This window comes from Balaenoptera ricei, chromosome 16 (assembly GCF_028023285.1).
Source record: "Balaenoptera ricei isolate mBalRic1 chromosome 16, mBalRic1.hap2, whole genome shotgun sequence".
NCBI classification, from domain to species: domain Eukaryota; kingdom Metazoa; phylum Chordata; class Mammalia; order Artiodactyla; family Balaenopteridae; genus Balaenoptera; species Balaenoptera ricei.
Genome location: NC_082654.1, coordinates 64,887,905 through 64,913,874, shown reverse-complemented (window position 1 = coordinate 64,913,874; position 25,970 = coordinate 64,887,905). Strand labels below are relative to the sequence as shown.

Sequence of the window (25,970 nt, the reverse complement as noted above, 5' to 3'; positions counted from 1 at the left end):
GCGAGCGGGGGCCACTCTTCATCGCGGTGTGCGGGCCTTTCACTGTTGGCCTTTCGCTGTCGCGGCCTCTCTTGTTGCGGAGCACAGGCTCCAGACGCGCAGGCTCAGTAGTTGTGGCTCACGGGCCTAGTTGCTCGAACCCCGTGTCCCCTGCATTGGCAGGCAGATTCTCAACCACTGCGCCACCAGGGAAGCCCCCAGCACAGCCTTTTTAAAGGCCAGGTGAGGGAGGGGCGTCTCAGGGTATGTGATCAGCTCATGCACAATTCTCTGATTGGTTGATGGTGAGGTAACAGGATGGTGTCACAGGGGTTAACATTATCAGTCCTTAGGCTCCAGCAGGCCTGGGGCTATGTTCTCAAGGTCATCAAGTAGCTAATATCTTCCATTTGGTGGGGGTTTTAGCATCAGTAAAACAACTTAGGAAATGTGCATCAGACACTATTATCTAGGTACTTCAGAGAGGAGCTAAAGTAGAGGATATGGGAGAGGGGTCTGTCCCGGGAAGGCCCCATAGGGTCCTGCTCGGTTACAGGCAGGGGGATTACCTGGCTTTGCTGGTTGTTCCCTTATAATCCAAGCACAGTAGGGGTCTGGGCCTTGAGAGCACAAAATTCCAGAAGCATCTTGATTTAGGCTACAAGAAAAACATTTGCCTAACTGATCCTGCTCCTAGCACCAGGGATGCTGGGAAAAGGCCCGGTTTCTTAGCTAACACCTGCAGAGCATCCCTGGACGGAGAGAGTCAGCAAGCAGCCTGCTGCGTGGACCTGGGAGATTGGGAGAAGGCCCCAGCAGGCTGCCTTCCTGGTGCCAGGAAGACCTTTTCATTTGTTAAACCACTTTTCGCTCCTGTGGAAATTTAAAAAGCTAGGGAGCAGCTCCAGGTAAATGTTGTTTGGGGCCTGGCTTTGGGGCTCTTTGTTTCTTCCTTTCTTTTGCAAAGCTTTCTTTCTCCACCCGGCCCCTCCCTTCCTTCTGCTTATGAATGGGCTTAGGTGTGAAATGCAAAGCTAGAGTGACACAGCACTTTCTCTGCTTTGGGCCTGACCTCACCTTCCTGCCCAGAGGTCAGGCCCGCAAATGCGGGGGACGGAGGTGGGGGGTCGGGGTAGGGGGTTCTCCTGCTGCCTTCAAAGTCACTCTTTCCTTCTGTCATCAGTTGATCTCTGCTCAGAACGCCCATGAGCAAGAAGTATAATTTACATGTTTTGGCTTTCTTTGCACCCCTTCCATTTCTGGGGCTCCTCTTCTCTCAGTTTTACACTTTGGGTGAAAGGGAGCCGAGAAAACAAAAATAATCCAGTTATGTTACCCGAAAACTGGGTTGGCTTCTTGGTGGGTGTCGAGCCAAAAGACACAACCAAACCAAAGATCAGAAGGAAGGCTTTATTACTTGCAGCAAGTAAAGAGAACACTAGGGATCTTTCCCAAAGCAATGTCTCCTTGAACAGAAAAATTGAGGAAGTTTTAAGCTAAGGGTACGTGCATATTCATGAAGGGGCTTAGGCAGAGGAGAATTCAGTATAGAATTGGGGCAAAGGTTGACAGAGTCCAGGCTTCAGTCGATTTAAGTCACGAGGGTCAGAAAAGGTCAACATCACTGTCCCTTAGGTTCCATTTGATCTGGTGGTTGAGTGCCCAGCGGGGGTTTAAATTCTGCAAAACAGCTCAGTAAAGTGCTTCAGGCTAATCTTTACCACTGAAACAGAACTAGGAGTCTTTACAACTGATTTATTATCTTTGCTATTGTTACTTCTCATGCCTGATAACAGTTTGTCCTTTTGTTCCCTTAAAATCATTATTACTGAGACCTGTTCAAGAGCAAGCCTTGTGGCCAGGCTTAGATCACAAAATGGCTTAGACCAAAATGGCTCCTCTTATATCAAGAGAGTCATGCCTGTTTGTCTTTCTCTGGGGACTCCCTACCCTGTCTGCTTACAGGTACACAGTCAGAAGCATCTGTGAATTCTACTTGAGTTTCTTTAAAGGGCATAAAACAGCCAGAGCCCACTTGTCTAGCTGGTAGAGGTGTCCTTGTGTCCCTTAAGGATGTTGAAAATCCATCGACCTCTGTCTCCCGCCTAGGGTGGGTCCACGGTGCTCGAGGGTGCTCGAGGGCCTTGCGGCTGCAAGTGTGATCCCTGGCCAGCAGCATCAGAATCACCCGAGAGCATGTTAGAAATGCAGGGTCTTAGGCCTCACCCCAGACCTCCTGAATCAGAAAATCCATCTCAGCAGCTCCTCAGGGGATTCAGGTGTATGTTAAAATATCTGTGTGAGGGACTCCTTGGTTAGTTGATTGGTTTTTAAATTTCCCGTCCATTCACTGAGACAAGGCCAGTGACCACAAATTTGGATGTCTGGAGATTAAATCTGCTGTGAAAGTTTTAGAACGCTTCCTCTCAGCATCTGTACCTAACTACTCCTAGTCGAGAACAGTAAACAGTTTGTGGTCCAGCCCTAGTCCTTGGGGGGCCACAGTCTGACTAGCCCTGCCCTGGGGAGGTCAGGGATGGAGATCAGAGGCTCCTGACCCCCTGGAAGCCGTTTGTCAGATTGTGTGTATACAGTGTAGGGGTGCACTCAGGGAAACGTCCCTTTTCTCAGGAGAATCATCAGACTTTCAAAGCGATCTGTGATACCAAAATGGTGAGGAACCTTGCTTTAGAAGGGCACCCTTGAGATGCTCAGGACACTGTCCTTCCCTGAACTAACGGTGGGCCTCATTCTGGAACACACAGGAGAGTTTATTCAGGCAGAGTCCACGGCCAAGTTTGATAAGAAAACATAAGTGGACATGCATGGTGGGATAGTAGACAACCGCTCCATGTAATATTTTATATTTATGTGTGTATATACGCATAAATACAGTATATGTGTGTGTACGTATATGTGGAGAGAGAAGGAAAGAGAAATAGGGAAATATCCTTCCAGTCTGAATGCTGCCTAAACTTCCACTATTGAAAATACATCCCTTTGTTGTAAGACCATCTTGTATTAAAATAAACATAGCCCTTCGCGGACAGGTAAACACACGAGGCTCTCGGTGTTGACATCTTAGTATAAAGTAAGTTAATCAAATGCTCTGGGCAGTTTTAACTCTGACTTTGCCTTTATATTTTGAGATTTTCCTGGAAGACATTGGGAAAGTGAAGCTATTACTTTGTTCATCTCAAAAGCGTGCCCCTCTCTGTGGAGCCCCAGGCCCCAAGCCTAGCTGCAGCCCCCCTCCCCACTAAGCACGGTGGTGTGGCCATTCATTCTCCCCTCGTGTATTTCAGGGACGGGCAGCAATGCCTGCTACATGGAAGAAATGAAAAACGTCGAGACGCTAGAAGGAAACGAGGGCCGAATGTGTATCAACATGGAGTGGGGTGCCTTTGGGGACAACGGGTGTCTGGATGATATCAGAACGATCTATGACAAACTGGTGGATGAATATTCTCTAAACGGCGGGAAGCAAAGGTAATCCCACCTGGTGGAGGAGACGGGACGGGAGAGCATTCTGCCTGTTACAACGGAAGAAGTTTCTAGGAGTGGGGTTTGCACAAAGCCTGGAGACTGTGGTCCCTCAGGTTCACTCCTGACCTTGGCTTTTGGCCCAAGGAGAGCAGAGAACTTAGGGGTGGAGGGCGGCGGCAGCACATGGTACAGGATGGCCCAGGGTTGATGTCCTGTGCAGGTGCCTCTGGGGACAGGGTAGCAGCGGCCACACCACTCCTCTCAGTGACCGGGTTTATCCTGGAACATTCTGGCCTTCTCATTGCTCTATGTTTCTTCCCCATCAGACTAATAGAAATCTGTTGGTCAACAGGTTTTTGCCATGTTTAGTAGGACACACTTGACCTGCAGTTGTTAAGGGGCAAGGGAAATTAGGATGTTGCCAGTGGGAGTGGGGGGCTTCCCGTCACGGGTGAGGCAGAGGCCCGCCACCGCCAATTCCTCCTTTTCCCACGGCAGACCTCCTGCACCGCCTAGTGGCTATTTGCACCTTTGCAGCTCGGGTGTCAGTGACCCTCCCCGAGATGGCAGTGTCCACCCTTCCCAGCATAGAGACAAATGACCCCTTGTCTCAAGCTCCCAGGGATCAGGCCATCCTCTGCCATAGCCAAGACGAGGTGGTCTAAGCCGTGCCCCCAGGAACAGAATGAAGAGCTGGGGGTAATACCTCCCAAACATAAGTGATTCTCCAGCTAACCTCAAGATTTTTGTCTTTTCCAAATACCACCTATGCTTAATGTTTTTCTTTAAATCAGGTTGTATTCTTATGTTTAATGAGGGAGGAAAACCAATATTACCATAAAATGGATATAGTGAAGAACAGCGTTATTTCAGTCCTAGCTACTGTGCCTACCAACAGCTCTACAGGAAGACCCCCCCTTTGTTATAAGGGAGATCAGTAGGGGTTGGAAGGGGTTAGAGCCATATCAGCATCAAACTTATCAACACCAAGGAGATGTCTCCTTGATGGAATGAAAAGGACTAGATGGGAATTGATGATAGTAGTGCTATTCCGTGTTTTTCCTGTGGACCACTCGAAGTCTTCTGGAGTATCCAGATTCCAGTGGAGTCGTGCCAGCTTGGGGACACTGGGATGGGGTGTGTGCCTGGAAGCATTGAAAGCCCTTGTCATTTCTTGAGGCTCCTGAGCATGGAGAGGACAGGAATTAAAAGCCCCCAAGAACAGGTGACCCTCAGGGGTGTGGTGGCCGCCTGGGTCCTCCAGCCTGTGTGGCTTTATCACTCTGTGGGTCCTTGACCAGCACTCTGGGTTTTGGCAGGACCTTCCAAAAATCTAGTGGGAACTTCCCCTGTGTTGTCTTGTTCCTTTAAGCCGTTTGCTGGTTCTACAGGTATTGATTGAGCACCTGACTGAGAGCAGCGCTGAGCTGTGCTGGGCCCTGGGACTCAAAGCTGAGCAAGACACACATTCTCTGTCCCCTTGAGGCTTTCGCTGCAGGGGTGCCAAGGGGCGGAGGACCTGTGTGTGCTGTGAAGGAGGGAGGGTGCGTGGGAGCTGAGATAGGCAGGGGGAGGACAGACCTCTTGGAGCAGTGCTGGGCAAGTTGAGAGCTGAGAGCTGGAATGGGGTTTCACCAGGCAAAGGCAGGGAGTCAGGTGAGGAAGAGGATGGTCCTGCTGGTACTTTCGCGTCTGATCCCGGGAGGGTTGGGGCTTCCTCAGTCCTTCCCGGTCTCACGCTCTGCCTCTGCTGGGGAGCACAGGGCTGGGAGCACGGGTTGGTGATGCCCGTGAGGCACAGTGAGGTGCCCGGGGTTACCGTGAGACCGCAGGCTTCAAAGAGACACCCAGTTCCCTCCTCTCGTTTCAGGTATGAGAAGATGATCAGCGGCATGTACCTGGGTGAAATCGTCCGCAACATCTTGATTGACTTCACCAAGAGGGGATTCCTCTTCCGAGGGCAGATCTCTGAGCCGCTGAAGACTCGGGGCATCTTTCAGACCAAGTATCTCTCTCAGATCGAGAGGTGAGTGGGCAGGGCCCTCCCTATTAGAGGTGGACCTGGCCAGGGGGCTGTGATGGGGGCAGTAGGCAACATAGGGGACATTTTGGCCATTTGTGAGGGTTTTCTTCTTCCTCTGGAGTAGTAGGCCCTGAGCAGTTGCATTTTGAAGTTCCATAATTTTACTATAAATCATTTCCTTTTATTCATCCTGTATGTTAGGGCATTATATTGATTTGTTTGAAATCATCCTGTGTGTAAGTAGGTTACATTTCAGGGTAGGAAAGGTGCATCACAGATATTTGTATTGAAGGACCATTGAGTCCAAAAGGGCCAAGCACCCCTGGTCTGGCCTCACCCTCTTTTCCTCTGAAAGGCAGCCTAGGATGCATAGCTCACCGCCCACCGTGCCCCACAGCGAGCTGCTTCTGTCTTCCTCCTGTTTTTCTCATGTAGAGTGAACATTTCATCTGTGCCTTTGCCATCTTCCACAGTGAGCTGTGAGAAGAGGTGGAAAAGTGCTCAGCAAAAGAGCTTGTGCAAAAGCCACCTTCATTTTAGAATGGTCATGATAGCAGCACTGATATTGGCTCGGCTCGGGTCTGCTCCTCGCTTTCGCCCAGGCCTGGGTCTGTAACCTTCAGGTAAAACTCACTGCCCACCAGAACCCACGCGGTGAAGTGCTAGCTGCAGACAGCGGCCCTGCGGCACTGACCCTGGAGGACTTGAGCACGTGGAGTGATGGCATTTCACAGCTGCAGGGAGGGGGGCGCACCATGACAGGGAACCAAGTTCCCCACTGCTTTCTCTCCTCATTCTAAGTTCACCCAAGAGCCAAGTGTGGAAAATAGGAGCCAGAAAAGAATGAGAAGAAAATATCAGTGAATATTTCGTGTTAACATTTTTTTATTGTGGTAGATATATATAACATTAAATTTACCATCGTTACCATTTTGGAAGTGGACAGTTCAGTGGCATTAAGTACATTCACATTGTTGTTCAGCCATCGCCACCATCCATCTCCAGAACTTTTTCATCATCCCGAACTGAAATTTTGTGCCCATTAAACACTTAACTCCCCATTTCCCCCCTCCCCCCAGCCCCTGGCAACCACCCTTCTACCTTCTGTGTCTATGAATTTGACTCCTCTAGTGACTTCATGTAAGTGGAATCATATAGCATTTGTCCTTTCACATCTGGCTTACTGCACTTAGCATAATGTCTTCAAGGTGTATCCACGTTGTAGCATGTGTCAGAATTTCCTTGCTTTTTAAGGCTGAATAATTCCTTGTATGTATACACTACATTTTGTTAATCCATTCATCCATCCATGGACACTTGGTTTGCTTCCACCTTTTGTCTGTTGTGAATAATGCTGTTATGAACATGAGTGTACAAATACACGATCGAGTCCCTGCTTTCAATTCTTTTGGATGTATACCCAAAAGTGGAATTGCTGAATCACATCATTATTTTACTTATTTGGAGGAACTGCCATACTGTTTTCCACAGTGGCTGCACCATCTTAACATCCCACCAGCAGTATATACAAGGGCTCCAACTGTTCCACATCTTCGCCGACACTTATTCTTTTCTGTTTTTGTTTTTCTTTTAATAATAGCTATCCTGATGGGTGTGAAGTGCTGGGGAAGGTCCTTTCAAGTGTGATAGCAAAGGGAGAGATCATAAAGAAAAAATTGCCAAATTTAGCTGCATAGTTTCTATAAGTTAAAAACAAAATCAGTCATCAAGCTTAAAAGACAAACAGAAAACTAAGGAAAACATTTGCATTATATATGCAAGATGCAGAGCATGGCATGGTGGGCAAGAGCATTGGCAGGTCTGGTCTTGAGACCTGCTCTACCCCATTGGCTGTGAGCTTTGGGTGAGTTACTCGATCTCTCCGAGCCTCAATTTCCGCATCTTTAAAATGGGAATAATCGTACATGGATCAGTTGGCTGTTAGGAGGAGGAATGAGGTGATGTATGTAAAGCACGTGTCACATAGTAAGTCCTCAAAAAAGGCTGACTGCTCTTACCACTGCTGTTGTGTTCATCATCAGTCATTGTCAACTCTTTCAGTTTAATGAGAAGGAGACAAATATCTCAGGAGAACAAGAGTTTTGGTATAAGGTAGTTCATATGGCCAGTAAACAAAAACAAAAACAGTAATCCTCACTAATAGAGAGGAGCACAGATTAAACCAGTGCGATGCCATTCTTACCAAATTGTCCAGTGTTTCTAATTTTAAAAAAATATTTATTTATCTTATTTATTTTTATTTTTGGCTGTGTTGCGTCTTCATTGCTGTGCGCGGGCTTTCTCTAGTTGAGGCGAGCGGGGGCTACTCTTCGTTGTGTGCGGGCTTCTTGTTGCAGTGGCTTCTCTTGTTGCGGAGCACGGGCTCTAGGTGTGTGGGCTTCAGTAGTTGTGGCACGTGGGCTCAGTAGTGGCTCGTGGGATATTCCCTGACCAGGGCTTGAACCCGTGTCGCCTGCATTGGCAGGCAGATTCTTAACCACTGTGCCACCAGGGAAGCCCCTTTCCACTGGGACAAGTAAGGCCAAATACTCTGTTAGAGACAGTAAATTGATACAACTTTCAGAAAGGCACTTGGCAATATGTATCAAAAACCTTTGACCGATAAATACCCATCGACAGACAAATGGATAAAGAAGTTGTGGTACATATATACAATGGAATATTACTCAGCCATAAAAAGGAACGAAATTAAGTCATTTGTTGAGACGTGGATGGATCTAGAGACTGTCATACAGAGTGAAATAAGTCAGAAAGAGAAAAACAAATATCGTATATTAACGCACGTATGTGGAACCTAGAAAAATGGTACAGATGAACCGGTTTGCAGGGCAGAAGTTGAGACACAGATGTAGAGAACAAACGTATGGACCCAAGGGGGGAAAACCGCGGTTGGGTGGGGATGGTGGTGCACTGAATTGGGCGATTGGGATTGACATGTATACACTGATGTGTATAAAATTGATGACTGATTAAAAAACAAACAAAAAACCTTTGACCGAGAAATGTTATCCTAAGGGAAAAATCTAACTTGCACACAAAGACTTGTAAAGAGGAATGTCATCAGAGTGTTACTTTATGTTAGCAGAAAATTGCAAACAACTTAAATTTCTCTAAACTGGCTAAATAAATTATGGTCATCCCCAGAATAGAATACTATGGCAGCTTTTACCAATCTTGGTCTCAGATAAGGAGGTGGGAACTTGCTCAGATGTATGAAGCATGGAAGAAAGCAAGAAAGAAAACCATATATAAAGGACAAGCCCGCAACATTGTTAATCAACTACACTGCAATATAAAACAAAAATTTTAAAATAAATAAATAAAGAACAAGCCTATTCACATATCAGAACAATGACATTGTTTAATATCCAAGAAAAATAGATTGGAAGGAAATATATTTAAACGTTAATAGTATTTTCCCCAGTGTTGGGATTGTAGATAGTTTTAATTTTCCAATTTTTAATTTTTCTAGATTTGCTAGTTTTTCTACAACTTAACATGTAATACTTTGGGGATCATTAAAAAAAAATAGACAAATAAATGTTATTTTGGAGGGGAGAGAAAACCCCATGCCCCTTTTCGTGGATGAGTGCAGTGATTTGGGGCCGGCTCCTTTGGAGTCGGCGGCTTCTGTGCTGCTCTCGTGGGTCCTGCTTCATCCAGCCTCCTGGCTTTTGTCCCCCACAGCGACCGATTAGCGCTGCTGCAGGTCCGGGCCATCCTCCAGCAGCTTGGCCTGAACAGCACGTGCGACGACAGCATCCTGGTGAAGACCGTGTGCGGGGTAGTGTCCAGGAGGGCCGCGCAGCTGTGTGGCGCGGGCATGGCTGCCGTGGTGGATAAGATCCGCGAGAACAGGGGGCTGGACCACCTCAGCGTGACTGTGGGCGTGGACGGGACGCTCTACAAGCTTCATCCGCAGTGAGTGGGGCTTCCGGTGGGGATGGGCGGAGCTTCCTGGGCAGGCAAGGCCCCTTTATGGCTATGGGACATCAGGATGTGATTCCCACCAGGAAAATTCCTCGCCAGGACACAGCCAACCTGCAGGCCGTGCGGTCAGGGTGGGGCTTGTCTGGGACGAGGAAATGAGCTGCTCTGAAGTTTACCTGGGATCCCTGGGGAGGTGGGGGAGCGGCTTCACTTGGCCAGCTCACAGCTGTGGCCTGGCATTTCCTGCTTTCCCCTCCCCCTGGGCCTCTCTTATCCAGGTGGGGAACAGGAAAGGAGGTAAGGGTGGGCGTGGACTTACCCATCAGCCTGGCCCGGAGGCTGTGTTTGGTAAGCGGGAAGAGGGAGTGAAGGAAAGGGGAAGAGGGCCCACTGTCTTGTCCACCTGCTAAATCAGTTTGTCAAGAGCCTTGGAAGGCAGGAGCGGTTTTGGCCCCGGGCTTTGTAGCAGGGAGGCGGGTGGGATGTGACCTCCCTGACATTTTGGTCAGGTGTCCAACACCCCATGCTGGAGGAGGAGAAGTGAGCCCGTCTGCTCTTTGATCTACCACACATCCCAAAGCTTGGCTCTTATGAATAGAGAGACCATATTATTGTCGAAACGGAGGTACTTTTGCCAGTCAAGAGAGTGCTACTAATAATCTCACTGGACTGTCCCCAGTAAACTGGGCCATTCACTCTACTTAAAAGCAACCTCACCCAACTCAGTGTAGGCATTGCCTGCCCACGTCATGGCCGTGGCTTGGGATGAAAGCATCTGCTCGGCTCCACGCCGACCTCTGTCTCTCCACCTTCATAGCTGTCCTCGTTGTCACTGTGGTTTAGAGCTAGGCTTTGGAGCCGCACATGGACACGCTTGGTTTTAATCTTGGTACCACCATTTAGGAGCTGTGCTCAGTGGTTTCATCTCTGCCAAGTCTCCTCTTCTTCATGGGAAAATGACCACCGGCAGGCCGGACATTACATATATAAAGTGTGGGACACCTAGTAGGTACTCAGCAAAGGGCAGTCAGTATTACCTCTAGGACCCCCACTGCCCTGAGCTTCCTCAGCCTGGCGCTATCTCATTTTCAGCACAAAATGCAAGAACCCGGAGTCACCTCTCATTTAGAGATTATAGTTCACGTGGGTGGGGGGCTCCCCCTCTTAGCTTCAGGTGCTGGGCTGGGGTCTCAGAGGGCTGCAGCTGGGGGTGGGCGATGTTCGTTTCCATGCAGCCTGCTGAGCTGACCCAGTGCCGGACCAGCTTGGCCCGCCTCAGTGGTCCACACCCAGGTCCCAGCACCCCTTCTTGGTTTTCGGTCCCCTCGGAGCCTCAGGCTTTGAGGATGGGAGCCGTCTGGGTGTGTTACTCATGCCATAGCCCTCAGAAGGTGTACAGAGCAGCTTGTTTTGGATTCTCCGTTGTGCCTCCCTGCTGCAAATTGTTAACAGGACTGGCTGTAAACCCACTTTCTCCCAGCCATTCTCAGTAAGCCGCAGCTGCTTCCAAACAGCCCCTCCCATCTCGCCTCCCTCCTTATTGTTAGGGTGCTTCAGCGTCTTCAGGTGGGTCTGGCGTCTCGCCTCGTATTCCTCTACCTACCCTTCTCTATTTTTGTCCTTTTTAGCTTCTCCAGAATCATGCACCAAACCGTGAAGGAACTGTCACCAAAGTGTAACGTGTCCTTCCTCTTATCCGAAGACGGTAGCGGCAAGGGAGCCGCCCTCATCACGGCAGTGGGCGTTCGGCTCCGGCAAGAAACGAGCAGCTAAGAGTCCTGGACCCCCAGCCTGCTGCCCTTCCAGCACTTCTCTCTTCAAGCAGCGACCCCCTGTTCTGCCCAGCGAGCTGTGCTGGGAGACGCCGGCGCCAGAGCCCGCCAGCACCACCGCGGGGAGGAAAACAGAAGCCAACTACTGGCGCATAACGTAGGGTACAAAATAGAGTGTGTGCTGTTGGTAATCTCCCTGACCTCCAGATCCCTCCTCACCTGCCCTGCCACTTTGCATGATTTGACTTCAGCCTGGTCGTACGTTCCCCACATGTGAAGTTTAGTGGCGTCCGTTTCTAACTTATGCATTCGTCCAACAGTTATTTATTGGCCCAAGATGAAAAGTCACACCATCTGACAGGCCTTATGGGCCTCCGCAGCCCGTCCTTGGGGATGTGTCCCCCGTGTGCAATGTATTATCACCAGCAGACACTGCCGGGACTCCTCCTCCCACGGGTGCCTCAGCCGCCGCTTCCTCCCGGCCCCGCGCCCATTGCTGTCTGGTGTCCCATCAGGGCGTGTCAATGCCACTGAACTGTGTGTCTGTGGAACTGGTCATAGCCACATTGTGACAGTCTTGCATTCTGTCTGTCTTGGGGAGGGGAGGTGGGCAGTCCTGCGGGAAAGTGTCTTGTCTCCGTTTGGGTAAAACGAACCAATCAAGAAACAGTACGCTCATTGGAATTTCCCATCGCTTTTGTGAGCCATGTTGTATGACCTAGTAAACTTTGTATCAATTCAAAGACCCGAGTGATGCTTAATGGCTGGGGAGTGGGGAGGACATCGGGGGGATGTGGCAGAAACCAAACCCTGAGGGGTTTGGTGGCCCTCTGGGTCAGGGGCAGAGCTTGAAATGAAGGCTGTGTTCTTCAGCGTGCAGCCTTCTTTTGGCTTGAGGACTTCTGTACTCTGTACCCTGCAGAGGGTCAGGAAGTAGCCTCTCCCCTTCTTCTAGCACCTGCCCTTCCAGTTCCCCGCTCCAGCCCCGGGGGTCTACCCCAGGGAGGGACTCCTGCAGCCCCCGCCTCGACACCTCTCAGAAGGTAAAGGGATGGAAGGCCTCCGTCTTCCAATAGCCTGGCTTCCTCACTTGTAGTTGGAACAAAGCAAAAGTCAGCTTGGCTTTGCGGGGGCTGTTGGAAGCCCCATGAGAGGACAGGGCAACGCTGGCCCTCCCTCCTGCTGTGCTAGAGCAGGTCCTGCCCCCATCACCCTCTCTGCCGACTCCAGGACGATGGATGAAGAGATGCCCTGCCCTGAGCAGATGAAGCCTTGCAGCAGCCCAGGGTAGCAGGTTGCCGTCCTCTCCCCAACCCCCATCATAAGCGAACCCCTTCTGTGGGCCCTTGTCTGACCCTTTCACCCCTGCCCCACCGCGGTCTTGAGGGTGCTGTTCCACTCTGTGGCTGCCGTTTTGGGTTCTCCCCCAGCCTGTCTGTGGACCCCACATCAGTCCACATTCTGGTACCCTGTGATTGAGGTGCGATGTGAGTCTCCCAGGCCATGACCACACTTCTGGTGGCTTTTCCCAGGACTGACTGCATGCTCCCTTGGTTTGGTGAGACCAGAGTCCCTTTATTTGTCACTGCCGGTGCCTATGACACAGTGATCTTGTGGAGAACACAGATAACATTGAACTCTAGGTGTGCATTTACAGTGTTACGTGATTCTTCTGGAGGGGCCGTGAGGTGGGAAGGGTGAGTCAGCAAGCAGGGTGAGGTGTGGACCGGGCTGGGCCTGGAGCTTTCTGGGAGATGGGACAGTGGGTGTTCTCTGCCTGCCACCTCCTTGAGCAGAAGTAAGGGTGAGGGCTGTGTCGCTGCCTTGCGGAATTCAGGTCAAACGGCTGCCCTGGTAGTAATAAAAGTCACAGCTGCTGGTTGTGAAGCACTTCACCTGTGCTGGGCCTGCCAGTTTATAGGCATCACTCCCATCATCCCCACAGCATCCCTGTGAGGTGGTTTTGCCATTGAAAGAGAAAGGAGCTGAAGGTCATTGTGACTTGTCTGAGGCCACCCAGCTGAGGCTCCTTTTAACCACCACCTACACTAGGGTGGACCTGGGTTCTTAGATGCTAAGGCAGAGAAACCCTGGATTGGCTCACAGGTTAGGGGCTTTGCAAAACAAGAAGCTTCTTTCCTTGTGTCTTTAGCCTCATAATAGGTCAGTGTCATGGTTGGGTGCTGCTGACAGGTGTGTCTTGTTTGGTTTATGCAACATTTATAAAAATGTGAGCTCAGGGCTTCCCTGGTGGAGCAGTGGTTGAGAATATGCCTGCCAATACAGGGGACACGGGTTCGAGCCCTGGTCTGGGAAGATCCCACATGCCGCGGAGCTACTAGGCCCGTGAGCCACAATTACTGAGCCTGCGCGTCTGGAGCCTGTGCTCCGCAACAAGAGAGGCCGCGACAGTGAGAGGCCCGCGCACCACGATGAAGAGTGGCCCCCGCTTGCCGCAACTAGAGAAAGCCCTCGCACAGAAATGAAGACCCAACACAGCCATAAATAAATAAATAAATAAAATTTAAAAAAAAAAAAATGTGAGCTCAATTTAACAAACCTGGAAGTTTGACAAATTTGGATTTCTGGCTTCTCTTGAAAGGTTTGGAGGATCTGGCAACAGTGGGCTCCCAGCCACATGGCAGCATCTGTCCAGAGCTGATCGGCTGTTGTTCCCTTTGGATTCCTGTGCTCTCCAGTTTGCCACAGTCCCCACCCTTCCTTTTGCCCCAACACTGGAAGTCACTTACCTTTTATCATTATATCTACAGTTTTTCTTTTATACTGGATTCAGTTTACTCATTATGTTGTATGCCCCAGGGAGGCATTCGAGCTTGCAACTCCTGGATTAGATAAGTGTTAGCTCACACTGTCTTCTTTGACTTATTGGATCCCCTGAAGCACTGTCAGAGGGGTGGCTGGGAGAGTCAGCACCCACTGCAGAGTTCCTGGCCCCATCTTGTTTTTCCACTGATGTACTGAAGGGTGAGGCATGGGCCAAACTTTCCGATGTGGTCCTCTCAACTGGCTACTTCTCCAGGGTGCTAAGCCTCCCCCTGCAACCAGGCACAAGGGTTCAGGGGTCAGTAGACACTTCAGCTTGCAGACTTCCAGCCTGCCCATTGGCAGCCCCAGAGGGGGCCACATCCCCAGCCACGAACAAAGTCTCTTTAGTGTGACACCTGTTGACCCTCGTGGAAAGGGATGAGGTGTGAGTCCGCTCAATCTTGTCCTCCTCAGTTGGCGTGACCCATGGGCAGCAACGGAAAGCAAGCCGGAATCCAGAGCGAAACCTGGGGGATGGAGAGTCATCTTGAGCAACGGAGTGAGGGCGACAGTTAAGGGAACTGTCCTGTGGCTGCTCCCACCTCCGGGAGCCGATCTCTCCTCCAGAGGAAAGTCGCTGCCTCGCTCCTAAGAGCTCAGGGTCTCTGGGGAGACACGTTCTCTAGTGGATTTGGTTTTTGGAAACAACCAGAAGTAATCTGGAGCTAAGTCCAAGGACTGAAGTAAGCCGAATGAGACCGTTTGCTATTACAAACAAACAAAAGTAAACCAAGTACAGTTATAAAGACACAACAGATTTTCTTGTTCGATTTGTTAATTGGTTTCTAAAGGAGTATGCAAAGAGGAGTCTTAAAAACTTGGGGCTTCGGCAATGTTGGGTAGAATACGGATGCTCCCCCAAGGGGACAGCTTTGAAAGAAAATATACACATGGAACTACTAAGTTTTAGTACATTTGCTTAAAAAATAAAAAACTTTCCCCAAGGCAGCAAAGAGGGTCCACCTGTAAATTGGAGATCCGAGGAAGCAGAGAGTGACTGGAAGAAATGAGAAGGAGCTGGCAGAAAGAGGACACTGGTCTGTCAGGAGCAGAAACAGATGAGACCCTGTGTGATGCGGAGGGAGGGAAAGAACTATATGGTCTGTTCCCAGGAGACGCAGGGTTCCGAGTTTCAGAAGAGCAGGCCTGACTTTGGTTCTTCCCCCTGTAGCTCTAAAGGTTCCATGGTGCAGCCCAATAAATGCCTTTATTATGGGAGCTTCATGGCCTCTGCCCACACTCAGCATGTCCCAACCTGAGCTCCCCATCCTCTTCCCCCCACACCCCCCCAGTCGTCCTCGTCTCAGTTCCTGACAGCTGACCACTCTGTCCTTCCACTAGTTCAGGCCAAGAACCTGGGGTCATCCTTGACTCCCTCTCCATCAAATTCTGTTGGCTCTACCTTAGCAATCTCCGGACTCTGACCACTTCTCACATGTCTACACCCACCATCTCTCGCCTGGATTATTGCACCTGCCTAGCCATCTCCCTGCCTCCCCCACCTTGCCCCTCTGTGGTCCAGTTCCAACACAGCTGCGAGACTGATTCTTTTAAAAGGGAATCAGAGCATGTGTTTCCCCCGCTCAGAACACTGCAGGGCTCCTCATGTCAGAGAACCAGCCCAAGTCCTTACCTTGACCACAGGGCCCTTGCCTTGGCTGTTCCCTCTGCCTGGAATTCTTGTCCAGACACCTACAGGGCCCACTCAATCCTCAAGTCTTTGCTCAAAAGACCCCTTAGTAAAGCCTACCCTGACCATCCTGTAAAATCGCAGCCCTTATGCCCACTACTTCCCCCAGCACTTCCTGTCCTCTCTTACCCAGCTCTAGTTTTTCTTTTTTCTATAGGATTTATCACCTAATACACACTGTATTATTTACTCATTACATTTGCTTATTGTCTATCTCCACCTCCCCACTAGAGGGTCAGCTCCCCGAGGATAGGGATCACTGTTTTTGTTCACCGGGGTATCCCAAGGGCCTGGAACAGTGCCGGGCACACAGAGCCACTGGTGAACATTTTCCGGAAGAATGAAAATTCCGCCAGGAATACCAGTCTTCAGAGCTAGTGTCATCAAATACTGAACGATTCAGAAGTTGTAGAGCCCTGGGGTGTTCAGACTCCCAGGGATTGTGTCTTTGGGTAGCAGGAGAGTGACCAGTGCACAGACACAGAAAGCTGGGAGCCCCTCCCTGATGTGACAGTCCCTGTCTCCAAGTTCTTACTCCTACAACTGCATGCAAGAGAAATGATGAGATTATAGGCCTTGGAGACACATGGAATTCCTGCTGCATGAATTTAGGAGAGTCTTCCTTTTGGAGGCTCACTTTCCTCATCTGTAAAATGGGGATAACACCTCCCTCCCATTATATACTTGCCTCTCACGAGACAATGGAGGGTTCTGGCAGCCATTAAACAGTCCAAAAAAAAAAAAAAAATTACAGTCTGTTACTTCCTTCTGGCCTGCCCTGGGTGGGATGTCTGAGCAACAAAGATCCTACTGGCATTATGAGTGGCCTGGACATGTGGGCAGGGAGGTGATAAAAGATGCCCAGGGCCAACCTCACCCACATCATTGCCTCGTGAAGGCCAGGACTCAGTGTCCACCTCTCATCTCCTCTTACCTGGCTCCACCATCAAGGCTTTCTGAGGCTGAACGACTTGCTCTGCAAGCGGGACTCCTGGGCTGGGGCTCCTGCCTGGCCCAGCACCTCCTCACCTGTGCAAGTGCCCCTGAGCAAATGCCAGCCCCTCTCTGGGACTACACTTCTCTAGAAGTACAAGGGTTGGGGGGAAGTGAGAACTTGGCTCCTTCCTTTCTGGCAGTCTCTGCCAAGGTCACTTCCTAGCTGCCCTGAAAGCCCCCTCTGTGATCTTCCAGGGAGCAACCTGCTCCCCGTCTAGTCTTGGCCCCAGGCCTCAGGTTGAGTGCTTCGTTCTGCTGGGGCTGGCGCTGTTCTCCTCGCCCAGGGACAGTCCTCAGTTCTTCCTCAGTGTAGGAAGCTCTTAAAACCATCAGTCCCTCCCTCCTCTACCTGGCTCCTTCCTTCCGCCCTCTCTGGCTGTCCTTCTTCCTCTCTCCCCCTCCCTCCATCTCTCTGTCCCTCCCTCCTTTCTTCTCCTTTCCCAGATGCAGCCCCCAGAAGACAGAGCAGGAGCAGGCAGACGTGAGAGCTGTGGCCTGGGCAATGGGGCAAAGCTTTGGGGAGGAGGTGGGGCTCAAGCTAGGCCTGGACCCGAGGGAGGATTGTGTTGGGGGCTCCCTGGGAGGATGGTAATCCCATGGTGGCGGGGATGGATGGGCACAGGCTCAAGCTGTGCAGGGGAGTCCAGATGGAGACAGGCTGAGGAGAGGGGCTGGGGTGAGGGCTCACCTGTGGTTGAGGCAGCAATAAATGATGGGATTGTACATGGTGAAGCTCATGGCCAGCCAGAAGAGCGCCAGGTAGACCTGCTGGATGAACTTGTGGCAGTAGACGTCCTCCTGGAAGCTGCCCAGGATGAAGTAGAGGTGGTAGGGCAGCCAGCAGATGGCAAATGTCACCACCACCAGCACCATGGTCTTCACAAACTGGTCCAGGAGAGACTCAGGTCACTCCTCAGCCTGGAAGCCCCAAGCCCCAGTTTTCCCGAGGGGAAGCACGAGGCACCTCTCATGCCAGCCTGAGAAGCCCTCAGTAAGCAGGCCCTGTCTACCTCCACAGGCTCAGGCCCCTAGAGCTTCTGCTACCCAGACACTCCTGGGCCTTCCACCTCGGGGCTTTTGCTCAGGCTGGTCTCTCTGTCCACACTGCTGTCTTTCCTTTGAAGTCCTCACTCCTCAAAGCCCAGCTCGGTGGCCATCTCCTCTAAAAGACATCTTGGATCCCTCTTAGAGCAGAGCAGCTCCCCTCCCTGGAGAGTGGATGAGCTCTCGTTCCTAACCCCATCCTTAGAGGAGACCATGCCAGCTACGGGTTCCGAGGTCTCCCTCTCCCTGCAATCTGCGTCTGCCACAGCCCGAAGACCAAAGCAAGTCCGCCCGCCCGGGAAGAAGGAATGAAAGTTCTGGCCAGGGACTTGGGACAAGGGCAAATTACAGTGGAGTCTATCCTCCGCGGCGCCCTCTAGGGGACGTGCCCGGAATGGCTGATCCCAAGGCGGGGGCCAAACTTCCGGCCCCGCCCCCCGCCCCCTCCCTGACCCCGGAGTTCACCTTCTTGGCCTGCAGGTGGCGCAAGTTGGCGCCATGCGCCTCGTACCCTGAGACAGTGCGTCTCCAGAGCGTGAGGCCGATGACACTGTAGGCGACGAACATCACCACGAGAGGCAGGAAGTAAAAGAGGGCTATCACCGCGAGGTGGTACCTGGAAGGAGAGTCAAGGGCCTGGGCACGGGGCGACCTGGGGGCGACTCCAGCATCCGCCAGCACTCAATCCCCAGGACCTTGCTGACGCCCCTGAGCTGTCCCTGGCGGCCTACCCTGGGCCACCTCCCAAGGCCTTGGTTTGAAAAAAAAAAAAGGAGTAAAAAAAAAGAAGGGCAAACTGGCTAGCACATGTGCCCAATGAGAGTTTCCCCTGCTGCAAAAGGGACACCTGTGTTAGCTCTGAGTCCTTCCAAGTGACAGACAAGTTACCAAACAAGGAAATAAATAGGAACGAAAAAGTTAACCAAGCAATACATTTGTTTAAAATTTAAAGTGCCAGTAAGCACAAAGGAGGAAGTAAAATTATGTATCTCACCCCCACCACTGTTAACGATTTGGAATATTTCTTCCAGAATCATGTAATATAGGTGTATATGTATATGCACATATGTATTAGATAGATTATGTATATCTTCTATATCTGCATCTGTCTGTCTAGATAGATTTCCTAGAGTTGATGTGGTTCTATCCTGCACCAACATCCCTAGCAGGGAAGGGGGCAGTGGAGACAGGCCACACTGCACATGCTAGTGGAGCATCTCTTCCCGACCATTAGCATTTGGTTGGGAACATGGCTCACATCAGCAGATACTCTTTCACACCACCTGTGAGCAAGTGGCCCAGAACACCATTGATGGCGCTCATCCAGTCCCCGTGGAGGACACCCGGGGCTGTGTTGAGGCCTTCTCATTTCCTTTTGGAAAGATGCATGCTGCCCATTCTGGTTTCTGAGCGATGCTGTAGCCTCTCTCTGACAAGGCCCAAGCAGGAGCACCCGGTGAATGGACCCAAGACCCCTGGCCCTGTCATGTGACCTTTTTCTAGGAGAACAGAGGTGTACCCAAGCCCCTCCTTTCTTCCCCGTGTGCCAGCCTTGCTGGGTACCTTTCAAGAGGTACTGACACCTGGAGGGAGGGGAGTAGGTGGCTCCAGCAAATGTCTTCCCTAAAGCCTGAGTTTAGAATTCGGCTTGCTTGCTCTTTTGGCAAGCATGCTAATTACAAAAGGTTTGGGGGCTCCTCGACTCCCTGATCATCATCTGTCCTATTGTGGAGCAGGTGAGGCGGGAGGAGCAGCCAGGAGCCAGGCCCTTGTACCTTACCTTCATTGTGAGGTCACAGAGTGTCTGAGATAGATAGACCTTGAGGATCAGCAGGGCCACCTGTCTCAGCCAGAGCAGGAAAATGAGGCTCAGAGAGGCACAGGAAGTCTGTGTCCTGTGAAACAGCTCTATACGGACTTAACACACAAATGATTTCCCTTCCACTGAGGGTCAACCCTGTGGAGTCAGAAGAACTGGGTTCTTGCCTAGCCTCTAATTTAAAGCGTGACCTTGGGCAAGTCAGATCTCTCCCTCAGTCTGTTTCCCCATTTGTAAAACAAGGAGTTAATCTCTACCATCCTTCCCAAGTATGAGTGACGCCTTTCTGTTGCCTCATTCTTTCTTGGGTCGGTTCAGGATAGGAATTCACTCTGGGCTAGGTTCCCACACAGAAGGGAGTGCCAAGGAGCTTTGGGAACCATCTTCTAGGGCCTGCCAGAATCTCATAGCCTGGACTGCCTTTTTTTGTATTTTGATTTGGGGAGCATATGTGCATTTTCCTAGATTCCTATACACACAGGATGTGAGCCTGTACGGATGGAGCCCCCAGTCTAAATCTCAGAAGCTCCCCAACCCAAGAACAAATAATATATTCTTACACACGAGAAACCAGGCTTTTCCCCAAATCCTCTCAGAATTCGAAGTAGCACCAAAGTATGGCCTTCCTAGCCCACCTCTGCCCTCCTGTTTTCCCCTGTTGCCTGAATCAGAGTCGGAAATCACCATCCCCAGAAAGGTGGTGGTTGGTACCTTAAATTCTTACTGGTCCCCACTTCAGAGAGAAAAGCTCACTGTTAAGGTGGAGAAACACCGCCCCGCAGTGGCCAGTCAGGAAATGTTCTGCTCTCTGCCCCTCCCCAAAGCCAAGAAGGGGGCGGGTCCCTACGTGGACTCCGCCCTTGGAGCCGCGAGTCCCGAGAACGTGGGCTACGGAATGAGGGCAGAGACCCAGGGCAGCAGTTTCCCGGGAAACTCAGCAGTTGCCAGGAACAGGCTTCTCAGAGGAATGGCGCCTTCCCCGAAGGCCGCAGCGTGGCGCTCTCTGGCTGGTGCTCGGGACGGGAGGAGGCCAGGTAGGGGCGGGCGTTGGGGGAGGAGTGTTAAAGGAGGCGGGGGAGGGAGCTGAGTTGTCGCTGTGATCTGGCGGCTCTGGGCTCAGAGCGTGCACATCCTCATGCTTGGGGCAGCTGGGCTTTTCTTGGACTAAATCTTCCAGGTTTGTTTTCGTTTGTTGCCCGTTTAAACTACCACCTACTGGGCGCCGGTTCTGTGCCAGGCACCGTGCTAAGTTGCCTCAGGTACATTTTCTCTTCTGTGTTCACAACAACCCCTGAGCAAGGTTCTCTTACTAATCCCCTTGAAGAGAGAAGGAGCCAAAGGGTCAGAGAGGTTAAGTGACTACAAAGGGTCCTCCGGCCAGCAGGGGACAGCGCAGGGCTCCAACTCGACTACTGTCTCCAGAACCTCAACCAATTCTTTATCCTCTACTACCAACCCCCGCCGTGCTTGGGGATGACAAAGCCACACCCGCCGTGAGAACTGGGCAAACTGACTCCCAGAAAGGGAAAGGACTTACCCAGGGTCACGCAGCAGCTGCACCATGCCTGAGTTCTGTTTTCTCCCCCCATCCCCTGGCCCATGGTGCCTGCCTCAGCTCAAGTCCACTCCAGGCTCCTCCTGAAAACATCCCAGGCTCTGGCACCTGCCCTTTCTTTCTGTCTCGGTACCCTGACATGTCCCTTATTTAAGTAAGAGTGGTGAGGAGATTGGGCTCTGAAGCAGGATTGCCTGGATTTAAATCTTCGATTTACCACTTACTAGCTGTGTGGTCTTAGGCACATTACTTAGGTTTTTTTTAGTGCCTCAGTTTCCTCATCTGAAAAATGGGAATAATAATACATACATACCCATATTGTTAGGAGAATCCAGTGGGTTCATATATGTAAAGTACTTATACCAAACCTGACATTTAGTAAGTGCTAAGTGTTACTTTTAGTTGATACTGTACTCACATAATCCCCAGTTCACTCACAGACACATGTGCACACCCATGCATACACACTGCACATGTGTACGTGCACATATGTGCATGCACGCACACACATGCACGTGCGCACACACACACCATGCTCCCCCACCCCCAGGCCTTACAAAAGGTGCATCTTGCCGCCGCTGTCTTCGGGCCAGGCCACCACGCGCTTGGTGGCACCCTGGTCCATGGTGATGGTGGAGTAGAAACACTGAGGGAAGGTGAGGGCCAGGGCCACCAGCCAGATGCCAGCAATTACTGCTCTGGTGCTGGGGACCGAGAGCCGTGGCTGGAAGGCGTGGACGATGGCCATGCACCTGTGAGCAGAGGGCGGTGTGAGTGGAGGGTGCCCTCCTGTCAGACCAGCCCAGATCTGCTAGTCCCATTCCCCGCACCCTGGCTGACCACCTGCAGAGAGCCAGCTGGGCTGGTGCTCTCCCACAGCCATGTGGAACACTAGCGCCCTAAACGCCAGCCCACCCCACCCCCTTCCACCACATGGCCTCCCTCTGAGCGCGGATGTGCTCTCGGATGGCCACAAGAGAGCGGTGTGGCCACACCGGCAGTCCATCTGGGGCCTTGTCCTGAAGCTCAGCCCTGCCGAGTTCCCCAGCCACACAGCCTGTCTTCCATTCAGAAACCGTAACAGAGCCCAACGGTCTCCCGGACAAAGCCCAAAGCAGCTGCCCACCACCTTTCTGCAGTGGAGGAACTGCTCTACATACGCCGAAACGGCTTTGGTCCTAGATGACCCCTGGGCCTTCCTCCCTGGGATTAATCTGAATCTTGAGACCAGGCCAGAACAATAGGACGCAGCTCAAATCCCACTCTCACAATAAAGCTGATCCTGACACCCTATCTAACACTACAACCTGCCCTACCCCAGCACACATACCCTAGTGCCTCGGATCCCCTTTCCACTTCCTGATATTTTTCTATAGCACTCATGACCTCAAAATACAACATATAATTTATTTAGTCTTGTGTTTATTATTTAAATTCTCACTAGGGCAGGCATCTTTATCTGTTTCTTCCCCCAATGCCCATAACAGTATCTGTATATAAGTAGGCATTGAACATAAGAATGAATGAAGAAATGAATGGACGAGTCTCCATTATTACCATCCTGACCTGAGCCACCATCCTCCCTCACCTGGGTTATTATTCAGTGTCCTCTTGCCTGGTCTCCTGGCTCCCACCCTGCCCTCTACAGTCCGTACTACCCACCCTCCACCCAGCCTTTAAAATGGAAGTTCCACGAGACCATGATTTCGGGACTCTTTTCCCCCTGGTGTTTATTCCCCAGTGCCTGAAACAGTGCCTCAAATACCTGAGTGAATGAAAAGAAAGTCTTAGGGGACTTTCAGATCTGCCGACTGATCACTCCTCCACCCCTCCACCCCTCCTGCCCCCACCCCTTCCCCGTCAGAACGTCACAGTCTGCAGCCCCAGAGAGCAGCAACAGGGAAGTAATTGGCCCCATCTTAATTATATAGTAACTGCGTGCGGTGTTAAAATTTCCCCTCATATAATATATCTAGGAATAGGATGACAATATAAGCAATTTCCTTTCAGTAAAACAAAGATCAACTCCAGAGAAGAACATTTCAGCCTTGAACAGCCATCTAGTGCAAAGTTCTTCCTTGTGTCTAACCTTAACCTTACTTGCTTCGGTTCCACAGGCCCCTGTCTTCCAGATGCATAGTTTAGGATCATGATCAGGTTAGGAGGCAATTAATTCACTGAGTTCTACCCTTAACTTGCTGTGTGACTGTGGGCAAGTTACCAGCCCTGTGTGAACCCAGGAAAGCGAGCCGACTCCCTCCCCCCAGCTGCCCCCTCTTGCCTGTCGGTGGCGATGGCGGTCATGGAGTAGATGCTGACAAACATGGCTGTGATGGGGAAGAGGTTCTGGAAGCAGCAGAAGGCACGGCCAAAGTACCAGATGTTGTAGCTGGCGTAGACGAAGTTGAAGGCTGCGTTGAAGGCGGCCATGCAGAGGTCGGCCAGGGCCAGGTTGACAGTGAAGTAGTTGGTGACCGTGCACATCTTCTGATGGGCCAGGATGATCCAGATAACTGCAGCATTGCCCATCACAGCCACCAGCACCAGGGCCAGGTAGGCTGCTGCCCACAATGCCAGCTGCCAGCCAGGCATGGAGAAGGCTGTGATATCCGTGGTGTTGCTCTCAAGGCCAGACGAGATGTTGGTGTCAGTCACCATGGCACAGGCTCCCATGGCTGCCTCTGGGTCTGGGACAACAGTCTAGCTCCTTGGCTCCTTCCGGGCCCTGGTGCCCTGCCAGATATGCTGTAGAAGACAAATCCTCTTTGGTGCATGAGTATGGGGGAGCGAGGGGAGCACTCCTGTGCAAAGCCAGGCACATCTGGGGAGCCGGGGGGCACTCCCAAGTCTCAAGCAAAGATGAGTTACGCTGAGCAGAGAGCCGGGTCCAGAGCCATTGGCATTTTACATTCCCATGTCCTGGCCAGACTTCTCCAATGTCATGTGGACATCTAGAATCCAAGACACGCTTTCAGAGCGAGAGACATCCTTATAAATCATCAGTCAACCCCTTCGCTGCAGAAATGGAAAAACAGATTCCAAGAGGGGACCAGCCCAGGTCACACAGTAAGTTGGTGATAAAGCCAGGACTCAAACCCAGGTCCCTCCTAATGCAATTCAGGGAACATTCTGGATCAGATGCACACACAGCAGCCGTCTTTGGATTCCATAGGTCAACTGCACAGCAGGCTCTCTCTCCAGGCGTTGGGGTGCAGGCAGGGCTGCCAGCCCGTGGTTGCCACCCTGCTGCTCTCTGGGCGGGGCATGCTGGGCGGTGAGGACCTTGGCGGAGGTGTTTTCTGCTCACGAGGTGGGGCTGCCTCCTGCCCTTCGTCCCACCCCTGCGTGGAGGGCCCGGCCTTGTCTCTTGAGGAAAGATTTAGGACTGGCTGCTGAGGCAGGGAGAGACCCAGGGGAAATGGGAGGTGGCAGCAGCGGGGCCGGGCATGGGGGGCACAGTCCTTGGTAGGGTGTTTACATTCAGTGGGGCTGGAGCTACATCTAGAATGTAATTAGGGGCACGGGCTTGGGAGCCCCAGGGACTCCAGGCAAGTCTTTTAACCTTTCCCAGCTTCGACTTTCCCATCTGAAAAAAATAGGAACAATACGGTGCACATCTCACAGGATATTGGTGAGTTTTAATGAGATAACGTACGTAAAGTCTATTTAGCACAGGAGCTGGCAGGTAAGAAAACGTGACAAGGAGTTGTAGCCCTGTGGGAGGCCCCCAGACAGCCCAGGGCTCTGCTGACCGAGGCAGACGCAAAGCATTTCTAACACGTTCTCAGGTGATTCCGGTGCTGCTGGTACAGGGACCTCACTTTGAGAACCACTGTCTTAGCACAAGGGCAGGGCTCGCTGCCTCTTCTGTGAGCTCCAGAAAACCCCGAGGGGCTGCGCACAGACTCTACTCTTGGTCGTTGACTGTGTGCATGTGTGTCGGGTGCTGCCTGAAGCTGCAATGCTGTGTCTGAGTGATTGTGTGTGTGACAGACTTGTGTAAGCACACACACACTCGTGCACCTGTGCACACCTGTGGGTGTGTGGACCCTCAAGGCCGGGCAGGCTCAGAAGGGCAGGGCGTGTCCCTCATTAAAGCCGAGGAGGGCTTCTCAGTCACCAGCATTGGTGGCCCTGCTGGGCTGCTGTGCTAAGTGTGTGCTTGGTCTCCTGGGAAGCCAGCCCCGTTCCTTGAGGAGGGGCTGCTTCCAGGGGCCCCTGCTCCTCCCGTGGATATGTGTACCGTGGGGCCCTGGGCCTCCTCCCGCCCAGAGTCAGCTTCAGACACAGTTGGCTCCAGCCCTGGCCAGGCCGTGGGGCAGAGGCCTGTTCCTTGTCTGGATTGGGCCACCAGCCTCTGTTTGGATGTCTGCCCTTGGCTGAAGGGCCTCTGCCTTTGATGCCTTTTGGTGGTAGCAGCGGCAGCCACTGAACTTTAGGGCTTGTTTGTCTCATGCTCCAGTGACCAGGGTTTTGGAGGTAGAATGTATAGAAATAAGGACGTAACCGCAGGGCAGTCTTCTCTGTTTGCGGTTCTGCCTCCTACTCCAGGCAGCCAGAAATCGTTGAGTTTCAGGTGCAAGCACAGTGCAGGGCTGGGACACCCAAGGCTGTGTCACCTGCCCTAGAAGCCCCAAATAGTACCCTTTCTTCCTCCCCGCAGCGTCCCGCCACCTCCACTGTGTATGTGAGGATTATGTTTTGGAGCTGTGGAATCTAAGAGTTTTATTTCCCCCTTAAATCATGTGCTCTTGTGGCTTTCCAACTATGTGCTCGTGGCCTCGTGGAAGGAGAGGGTGGGGGCCGCCTCGCCCTGGACAAAGGGTTTA

General features: G+C 51.6%; 2 protein-coding genes across 2 annotated transcripts in view; one reads left to right on the top strand and one right to left on the bottom strand.

Moving 5' to 3' along the window:
- The window catches only part of HK1 (hexokinase 1), a 71,088-nt gene extending 59,134 nt beyond the window's left edge, over nt 1-11,954 (top strand). Inside the window, exons 15-18 of the mRNA XM_059899099.1 lie at nt 3,285-3,468; nt 5,336-5,491; nt 9,197-9,430; nt 11,068-11,954. Of these exons, the coding sequence (XP_059755082.1) occupies nt 3,285-3,468; nt 5,336-5,491; nt 9,197-9,430; nt 11,068-11,212 (719 nt within the window). The 3' untranslated portion in view covers nt 11,213-11,954. The remainder of the gene's footprint in view (nt 1-3,284; nt 3,469-5,335; nt 5,492-9,196; nt 9,431-11,067) is intronic.
- Nucleotides 11,955-14,287: 2,333 nt separating this feature from the next.
- On the bottom strand, nt 14,288-23,814 carry TACR2 (tachykinin receptor 2). The gene is made up of 5 exons (XM_059899689.1): nt 23,423-23,814; nt 21,699-21,893; nt 18,233-18,383; nt 17,412-17,608; nt 14,288-14,504 (listed from the first exon to the last, which is right to left on the bottom strand). The coding sequence occupies exons 1-5, from the start codon at nt 23,812-23,814 to the stop codon at nt 14,288-14,290; spliced, it is 1,152 nt and encodes a 383-aa protein (XP_059755672.1).
- Between the last annotated feature and the right edge of the window lie 2,156 nt (nt 23,815-25,970).